The sequence below is a fragment of the Pinus tabuliformis genome, chromosome 5_1 (genome assembly GCF_031772625.1).
Source record: "Pinus tabuliformis cultivar Carrire ecotype Pingquan chromosome 5_1, CPIR1, whole genome shotgun sequence".
NCBI classification, from domain to species: Eukaryota; Viridiplantae; Streptophyta; class Pinopsida; order Pinales; family Pinaceae; genus Pinus; species Pinus tabuliformis.
Genome location: NC_142305.1, coordinates 976490109 through 976500707, shown reverse-complemented (window position 1 = coordinate 976500707; position 10599 = coordinate 976490109). Strand labels below are relative to the sequence as shown.

At 35.9% G+C, this 10599-nt stretch overlaps 1 protein-coding gene across 1 annotated transcript in view; it reads right to left on the bottom strand.

Moving 5' to 3' along the window:
- Nucleotides 1–348: 348 nt before the first annotated feature.
- LOC149167997 (cholesterol 16,22-dihydroxylase CYP90G4-like) overlaps nucleotides 349–10599 on the bottom strand; it is a 50357-nt gene continuing 40106 nt past the window's right edge. Inside the window, exon 10 of the mRNA XM_089430661.1 lies at nucleotides 349–550. Within this exon, the coding sequence (XP_089286787.1) occupies nucleotides 349–550 (202 nt within the window). The remainder of the gene's footprint in view (nucleotides 551–10599) is intronic.

Sequence of the window (10599 nt, the reverse complement as noted above, 5' to 3'; positions counted from 1 at the left end):
TATTTCCACATTGTTTGCTGAATTTATTTCTAAGCCTTTTATTGTTGTATTGGTCTAGTTGATCTGTTCACTAGTCATTTGAATTCTTCCATCTGTTCCCAGAGCATTATTATATTTTTGAACCAAAGGGATGGCCTTTGCTGCATTCTGATTCTCTCCTATGATAATTCCTTGGTAACGGGGAAAAGTAGATGGAGTCTCTACTCTATTGCCGTCTAAACCACTCCAAGCATGTTTAGTGGATGATGTAGAAGATCATCTAGTTAACGCAACTTCAGGGGAAACATTCCTTTTCCATTCATAAAAGGAAATCCGGGAATTTGTGACTTCCATGTAATGTTTCCAATCCTAGGATAATTTAATCTTCTCCTCAATGGTATGATTAAGACCAAACTGCTCTGCTTCTGGATGGGTGAATAAGTCCCAATTGAACATGGCTTTCATCCATTTGGAACTTATTTCTGATTTCAAGCTGCCATTCATCAGAGTAAAGAACTTGTGCATCTCCATGGCTGCAGGCTTTTTACAGTCATCAGGAATAGGGCCAAATCTGCATGGAAGTATCAGACCATTTGCTTGCTCTAAATAGCCTAATCCATATTTAGACTTAGCTGGCCTCATTGTACTAAACATTTTTGTCAATATGGGATCTTCTCCTTCTAGAGTAATAATCTCATGCATCATCAAGACATGGTCAGACTCTGGCTCATGAGGAAAAGGGATGTCTGAACATTTTGGATTCGGGCATGGATTCATTGATGTGGAAGGAGGGGCTTCTACGGTTCTCGGATGATGATTCTCATGGATGACATATTCGGCAAGGGTACATAAATTTATAGTTGATTGGCACTCTGGACATTTGACTTCTAAAGAATTAAAATTGACAAGTTGTACAAACTCAAATAAAGAAATGTGCTTACAAGAAACTGAACTTGAACTAGCGGTATCAACAGTTGATGGATCTTGATAAAATCGATAACTTTTGTAGGCTCTATCAATCCTTCTGTAGTCAATAGTGGATCTTCTTGGGAAATATAAAATGGTAGAATATTGATTTTCTTGGATATCTGTTGAGGTTATTCTTTTAAAAGTTGGAGGCTTGGGATTAGAACGTTGATGTAAGATCTTCAGTGTTCAGATGAATTAACGATGATCTAACAAATTAAAGATTGAAGAGAAAACAAGATATCTCATAATACGAGAAGTAAGAAAATCCAGACAAAAAACCAAACTCACAAAAACAGACAAAGAAAACAAAAAAACACCAGATAGAAAAATGAAACTCAAAAAATGTATAATATAAGATAAGTGATAATATTAAGAAATATACCATCAAATAAAATAAGATAGACATCCTACACACAAAAGTAACCACAAGAGAATCAAAATAATCGATGAAAATCCTGATAACAACAAAGGATAAATTAACTGAAATCTGACATAAACATCGACCATCAAGAACGAACTAAGAAATTATTGTATGGCGTACATGGATGTAAGTATTTGTACTCTGGTTTGGATGGCTATATTATGTCTTTTCTGGTGCATGTCAAATCCTGTGGTTTGAATTTGCAACTGCAGGATATGATATATTGTTTCGTCAAAGACAGACCAAAAAATTAGGATAACAGTCAAAATATACTGGGCCATGCGACAGAGGAGCAACTATACCTCCTATTAGAGAACCGGTATACTTGTTATGAGTAATATCTCTGACTGTGGCTAGCACAAAAGTATTTAATCCCTGATGGGTTAAAGAGATTGATTCTGATCCTTATGCATCCCAAGTGCAATTTTTGTATTTAACCTTTTAGCTTCGGCCTGTAAAGTTTTTGGATCCAGAAGAGGGATAGACTGGATATTATCAGAATTCTCTTGAATCTGACTAATAGACTCTTTTATACTAATTCTAGTGACAACTTTTAAATGGAAAATACACAAATCATCATAAACTTCTGATGTAGAGACACTAGGTAATTGCCATTGGGCAGAAGGTTGAGGCTCTTCATATTCTAGTTCGGCCTGGTTTAGTTCACTAAGGAAAATTGTGTCTCTTTAAGATATTTTGTTTAAGTTTGTAATGAGGCATAAGACATGTATGTTTGAAGATGCTTTATTCTGTTGAAAACTACAAGACTCAAGAGGTTTGCTCAAATTTGGCATGGACTTTTTCACATGGATACTGCACCTAAGAGGCAAAGAGATTCCATTTCCATTTCGATAACAAATATAAAAAAATAGTAAATGAAAAAGAATCTAAGTAAAAACACAACCCAACCACTGTTATGGACATATTTGGGCACTACAACCCCCAATCTTATATGTCGACAAAACTAGGGCTCTTTAACCCCTAAAAGTGTTGTTTCATACCCTAAAGGATCATGGTCAACTGATTACATCATTCCCCAAAAGTTCCACTTGAAAAACCATCTATAACTGGCCAAAACAGGACCATACTGACTGCTCCACTGTCAGGGTGCGATGCATACTGACTTCTACACTAGCGAGGTGCGATGCATACTGAAGAGGCCTTCTGTGGGGTGCAATGAGCGAGAATGGACAAATGTCCGAGACAGTTTGCTAAGTGGATGCTCATGGAATCTTCTAGAAACTTCTCCTATGACACTTGCCTCTCTGAATTCGCCCATGAGTAAGATATCCAAGAAATCTCCAAGTGGAACCAAGAAAAACAAGTGGAATGACACTAATCAAAAACCCAGAGATGACTCACACCCTTGCATACATCTATAAATGGATCCCTCATGTGAGAGATCTAGAGGCTGGAATTTTGTAATTTGTAAGGAAGTGCTGATAGTTTGTATTTGAGAAAGAGCATTGTATTGTTGGGTGATCTTGCTTTTCATGAGGTGAAGAGGGCTTTGATGCTGGGAGGATGACGGTGGATCAGATAGCTGGGTTGTAATTCCCCCTGCTATTTTAATAAAGTTCTTTGAGTTTTCCTCCATACAATTGTGTATTTGTGAATGTTGTTATTTGTGAATGCCATTGTATGTTCATTGTATTTCTAATTTTACAATGCTTATGATATAATAGATCAAGATGCTTTGATGGTTCTTTGTTACTTTGTTTCTAAAGGTATTCTCTAAGCAGGATAAGTAGGAGAGGAGGTGCAAGCTCTACCAAGGGGGAGAGAAATCAAGCAAGGAGTCAAGCGGAAGATCCAGGTTGGTTCCTTTGTTTCTCTCTTATCTATCATACATAGAGGAAATCCCAAATTGCTTTGATTGTTTGTTTGCTAGGATAGCTGCCAATCCTAGAGGGCTAGCAGATTGAAAAGACACTAGTTTTCCCAGAAACAACCACATGTTCATATAAACCTTTCCACTGAGGAAGAGGACTCAAATTCCAAGTGGAAATCAAAATTGAATAGTATATCAGCATGATTTAGTTTTTAAATAGATAAAAAAAAAAAAAAAAAAAAAAAAAAAATCTATCTAATTAATCTCGAATATTTTTAAATATATATATTTTTAATTAAAAAATTCATTGCTTCACCAAAAACAATTAATTTAAAAAATAAAAAATAAATCAAAATTAATATCACAAGAACATTATTTACCATTGTATTTTTCTATCTTGTAATAAAATATAGAGAATTCTAAATTGTTCTATGCACGGAGGAAAGGAAGGATGAGTTTGTTTATTTTAATGTAATGAAATATAACCCATTATAACAAATTTACAATAAATTAATATACAGTTTACACAATTAAGTAGTTTTAGAGAAATTAAATTTCATGTTTCAAAGACAGATAGAGATAAAAGGGATTAATTTTTAATTTTTTTTAAACTAAGCACATCTTTTTATAATTCAAATCAATTTCTGACTTTATTTTTTATTTTTTTAAAGTGAAAGGCGTGCATATGAAGAATAAAACATATTTTGGTATCACAAGAAGGAGGATAAAGAGAAGAGAAGAGAGGATAAAGGATGAATTGGATTTCCATTACAATCAAAAGCCTAAGCCTATGGATCACTGTTTGTATTGATTGCTTATCACACATGCACTTCCTCTTTGGACTTCTTTGATCAAAACCATTTTTCTTGTCATTCCAAGCACCTCTATATGTTTGTTTGTTGGACCACATTCCAACCTTTGATTTCTATGCGAACAACAAAATATGACTAATGCTTTCCAAATAGTGAACAAAGTATATTTTGCTATAAAGGATGTTTCAAAATAGTGAACTACATTCAAATAGTGAACTACATTCATTTATTTCAAATAAAGGATGTTTTAAAATCCGTGGAACATATCTATGGTCTTGTGCTTCACAATTATTTGAAGAATGCTACCAATAGAATTGCATAATCAATTGAATGTGGAATTTTCGCATTTAACATAGGCCCAAATTTAATCTCACTTATCCAATTAATATTAATTTTTAATCTAACGAATCTAATTATTTTATAAAAAAAGGTCAACGACCCTACTTCCACTTGAACCCTAAATATATACGCCTTCTGCGAAAAATGAGTGTTTTGTGCATTGCGAATATGGAAACTCACAAAATTCCTTCATGGATAGAAAAGTTTCTTGTATTTGTTTAACGTTAACTGTTAATATATCAATACATGTGAGTGTGATTGTGGTTATTCATGCGTGAAATAATTTTTATTTTTTAATATTGAGTGATTATTTATATTATTAAATAATTGTTTATATTTATGCTATAGGTTTGTTTATTTTGGAATAGGGTTTTTAATATTTTAATTTAAGTGCTAATAATTATGTTGATAGTCTATTTTAGAATAAAGCTTTTACATTTTTAGTCTAATTATTAATAATTATTAGGTGGATGGTAGGGATTTAACTTTTATATAATATTTTAGAATATTCATAATCACAAATTAATTGTTGTAATTTATTTCCAAAGTAGTTATGTTTTTTTTACCCTTTTAGCTAAATTGACTAATTAAAAACATATCATATGGACAAGTGTCATATGAAGTGAGTTGTGGGTTTTTAGACACATGGCGTTGATAAGGCATAGCATTGTAGGAAAGCCTATTTACAAATTCAGTTTTAATAGTAAAGTCAGGTTAAATCTCCATGATTAAAAATATTGTTCCATGTTTTTTTAAATGTATGTATGTATGTTTAACTTATATATTAATTCCTTTTATAATTAAAATTAATTAAAAATAAGTTGAAGAGGATTTGAGGCTTTGCAATGGAAACTTTAGCATCTTTAATTGTTGCCTTGTTCATGGGAGATTGTTCCTTTCAAGACTCTTGCTTTTGTCTGAAACCACCTCATATTGGTGTAATTGCTGCAAATCTCATAAAATTTCAGGGGTAACTTCTTTTGTTGTAGGTTTCTTCCTACATCCAAGCTGACACCATAGCTCCAAATCACTTGAAATTTACAGTCTTTGTGAGGTCAATCTCAAGGGGTTATTCATGTACGTAGGTAAAAGCTGAAAATCTTGTCTCTTCACTCACAACCATAATTTAGAATAAGATAGGAATCCACTTTGTTTTTATTTGGATCCTACATAGAGGTAAGCAATTTTTGGAATGAGCATCGCTTAGTGATTATGACATAGCCAAGTACGTTTCAATCTATATAGTCTCAAGATTAAATAATCGAGTCAAAGACTCAGGTGCACCCTCTTCCTTCAAGTCTAAATCCTTCAAGGATGCCCTAAAGCCAAGGATTTGTCCTTCGACTCCCCAAGATCTCTTAGGGCCAAAATGAATTTTGGATCAAGCAACATACATTCCATGTTCAGAAGTGGATCATTGTTACAGGTCTATTTGGGCACATCACTCCCATCATTCAGGTCAATACTTTTAGGGCTCATCAAACCCTAATCCAGTTGCTACATGCCCTAGAGAAGTCATCACTTTGAATGCCTCCTTCCTTGGAAGTTTCCTAGCCTGAAGCCATCCAGAAATGCCTCCTTGAGGGACCAATGCAGCCTTGGTCAGGGGTAAATGTGCTTTAGTGCAGGTAGGCCCATGTAAGGGTGCATTTCAGTTCACTTAGGCCCACTTTGACCTGCGCTGGGCGAGAATGAGCGACTTCTTCATAGGCTTCTGGGAATATTCTGATCTTCTGGAGCATTATAAAATATTCCCACACTTATCATCTTCTATGAGCTCGAAATTGGATAGGGAATGAGTTAAGTAACCTCCTATCCTCTCATCCATTTCTCCACGGAAACTAACTTTAAGTTTGGAAGGCCATTCAATACCCTCATTTATGACCAAACCACCTCCATTTTCCTATAAATTGAGCACTCGTCTAAGTGATCAAGGGCTGGACTTTGAGAATTCGTAAGGAGATACTGTTGGTGTGAGGTTTTGAGATTGTAAGCAAGTATTGTTATGCTGCCAGAGTGTTGTTCTTATGGTGTGATGTTGGATGGAACTAAAGCTAGAGGAGTGACATTGGATTGGACTTCATGGTTGTAACTCTTCCTTCTACTTAATAAAGTTGTTTACACCTTTTCCCATATTCTTGTTTTTATGTATGATGATTATATGTGCAAATGCTTTCGATTCCATTTTCTTATAGTAGAGAGATCTCTTGCTTTGATTGGTTTTTGTCCTCTGTTTATGATTGCAGGTACTTGTTGAGCGAATTACATTCGAGAAGGAGCAACAAGAGCTATTCAAAGGAGACAAAGGGAAGCAAAAGAAAACAAGTAGGTCCCTTGTCTTATTTATATTCTATAGAAAAAGGTTAAACACTTTAATTATGTTGATATAGGTGTAGCTACCCACCTAGGGAAATTGTGTTTATCCGTAGATGCAAAGTTCCACATAACAAATTAGCGACTCCACTGCAGAATGATCATCATTCTAGGTAGTTTACCTTCATCCTAGTACACCCTAGTAGACTTTACTTGCTTCCATTGATCTTGTTTCAGCCTTTTTGAAGTGTTTTTTGGTAAAAATTATGCTTGAAAGCCCCTAGAATGGCCTCTCTAGCACCAGCGCAGGCTTGGTCAGGACACAGAGCACTGTAGAGAACCTTTGGCTTGAGGACAGTGCTCTGAAGTGCACTGTCTCCCATTCAGGGCTGCACTGATCCTCCTTAGGTAAAAAATCCCACCTTTGACTTGATTTTTCCCAAATTTCCTTTTGTTTTTGCTTGTTGAAAGGCCAACGATTGTTATCTCTCTGAAATCAATTTGTGTTTCCTTTCCTAGCCCTACTTTGGCCTCGGTTTTTTAGTGTTTCTTAAATGATTTCTTTATCATTATCAACTCATTGTGAAAGTTAGTTTATAGTCGATTAATCTTTGTTCAAAAGAAAGTGTCGTAAAAGTCGTCATTCTTGCAAAAATATTGATTGATTGTATGTGCATTAGTTTCCTTTTTTCATCTTAACATTAAGGGAATTGAAAAGAAAAGCTTGCATTGTGCATTGAAAAAGTTTGTGTGTGTTCATAGGAATAGCTTAGGGAAATTGCATTAAATGTGCTCTTTGTTCTTTGATTAAAAGAATCTGATTGCTCTATCCCTACTAACTAAGGTTTTCATTGTTCAAAATTGAATGAAAAGAATGCTTATTATATTAGTTGCATTCTAGGAATTTCAAAGACATCACATGGTGAACCTTGAAAGGAAAATTCTTAATCAAGATCAACTTAAAATTAACCTCAATTAACATAATGGATCATTTTCACCTAACGCAAAACATTTAGAGGTTCTAGGCTAGAGACGTGTTCCGACATTGTAAAACATAGCATCTATTGCTAACTTGTCTGCGATACATTCTGAGTGTGATAACTCATTCCAAGTACATGAGTATATTGTAGCTCTTCCATGTACCTTTCGGTATATAGGGTGGTCTTACAGTACGTAAAGTATAAAGGAATGCTCTCACTGTGAGGTTTCACATTAGACAACACTAATACTAATTGGGCCTCCACATACTTTCAGGTATATATGGGAGGACAACACTAGGTTGCTATGCATCCTTAGGTAATCGAGTCAACCGCCTTGTACATTGTGATACACTGAACATAACATTCAGGGAGATTTCCTGCCCATACTTCTCGGTTCGCCGGGAGGTATTCTGCAGTTCACAGTTGCTTGGTAAACCTTTTTCCTAGATTACCCCTTTTTTTTATTTCTTTTTTGTAATACAATCAATCAATAAGCATGGAGGAACATCAACCCTTACCTCGTCGTTCACGGAGGACAGCAAGTAAACCACCTTTACCGCCCAAATCTACACTTTTCCGGTCAAAGCGGTCTTGTTTGGCTGAATCCAATACTTCACAAACTTCTAGTTCTTCATCTGAATTACCAGAAACACCTATATCGATAAGTATTGTGACCTCAATTACTCCTACAATTACTAGTACATCTATTACTAAAGTGGAATCTCCACAATTACCTGAGGAAACTAGAACTGAATCTAGTGAAATGGTAACCCTAGTTGTTCAACGAAGTTGATTCTCAACCTGGAGTTGTTCAACAAGAAATTACTTCTGAATCTGAATCTGTTCAGCTAGAAGTTGATCTTGAACCTATCACTGTTCAATCATAAGTTACTTCTGAACCAGAAGTTGTTCAAGAAGCCCAATCTGAACCTTTCTTTTACCAGAACACTTGGATCTTGACGTTGAACAATAAAAAATTGTTGCCATACTAGAAGAAGATCGACTGGTACATCCTCAAACATCTGTAACTGTTGACACTTCCTCTTTACCTCAGGAACAAATACCAGAAATCTGTTACGGACCTGATGGTGAAATCCTTCCACCAAGTTTTATTTCGATAGAAGAGGCACCTGAGGTAGAAACACCCAGAACTCCATTCCATTTTGGAATTAGAATTTATTTGTATCCTCATACTCCTAATTTTAATGCTCCTTTTGATCTTGATTACTTTCAGACACCTGTTGATTCATTAGGAAATTTATTTGGACATTTGAGTATGGCAGAGTCAACATCCCAAACTGTACCATCTATTACAACTATGACAGAATATTTTGTCGCAACCTCTTCGATGTTTACTACGACACCTGAGTCACATTTGTATGGTGTTTCATCCATCCCATCAGGTTACTAATATTTATCTGGAACCCACTCAGGTGTTGCTTCTAGACCTTGGTCTTCACCAATGTCCTCTATAGGAATTTTATCTGGTTCCTCATTAACGGATACTGAACAGATGGACCCATCAAGTCAATATCAAGTTGGTTCATCCGGTTACCATCCTATGTATTTGCTTTACACTGGAGTACCCCCATACAGAGAACAATATGCACAAACTCCTTATCAACCATTTTCTGGGGGGGGGAACCATATGTCGGTATGTCATCGTCTTTAGGTCAGCTTGGAATGACTGTCTGTCAATGGAAGCCAACAATGCATGTTCAACCTAGACTTGTGTATCCATCACAACCTATGCAATTTGTCTCATCCATACCTACTATGCCTGTTGTTACAGGATTACCACAGTCATAAGCTCAGATTGTTGTATCTCAACCTGTGCAAGCTGGTCCTTCAACCTCAGACCCCCAAGTTTCAGGTTTACAGATTCAGCCTTCTCAGGTAGTTTTACAACAACCACTTGTGCCTGGAGTCCAACAACCTCAGGCCAGTTTACCTTTTACTGGAATGACTTAGACGTACACTGGTTTAGTGTACTCACAACCAAGTCAAGCTTACATTGGTGGGCAACAACCGTTAAATCAACAACCGTTGTATCAACAACAACAACAATTGCTTCAACAACCTTGGTAGCCCCAATATCAACAACAGCAATTCCAGCAATACCAACCTCATCCTAGACTTGGTCAACAATCCTATGTTGGGTTTGGTCAACAACAAGTTTACCTAGGTCCTCGACAACAAGCCTATGTTGTGTTTGGACAACATCAAATGTATCCTGGTGCTCAACAACCACCTTATACCAGATTTTCTCAAAAAACTTACCCCTATCAAGGTTACCAACAAAAAATGCCTTATGTTAGTATGCAAAGGCCTATTGCCTAGGAAATCCTATATTACCCTGGATATGCTCAACCTGACCTCAATAGACAGTTGCCTTTCGTTGCAACACTTGAACTACTAGATCTAAATCGGCTCACCAATGATCCAATTCTTTATGCACCTTGGTGGCTGGTGATTCCTCATAGATTACCTTCCGATATTCCGAAATTCAATGGAAACCCTAGAGATGACTCGTACAAAAATTTCATGAATTTTCATTTATGGTGTTCATCAAACTCCTTGAATGATTATTTAGTTAGACTACATCTTTTCCAGAGAAACCTTATTGTTCTGGCTGTGAAGTGGTACATTGAGTTACCACGAGATTCTTTTGATAACTTTACAACCTTAGCTACCACATTTTTAACACACTTCCAGTTACCCATACGATATGAAATTAGAACTAAACTATTAACCAACCTTAAATAGACTATTGCTACTCATATCTTTCATCATATGCATGAGTGGCGCCGTTGTCATTGAATGGTTAAAACTTATGTTCTTGATTAGATTTTAGCTGAGTGGTTTATAAAATCCTTGTTGACATCTATCACCGAGGATGTGGCAAAGGGTGGAGTTGTCACTGAAGAGCAAGTAATTGCTCGTGCCCAATATTTG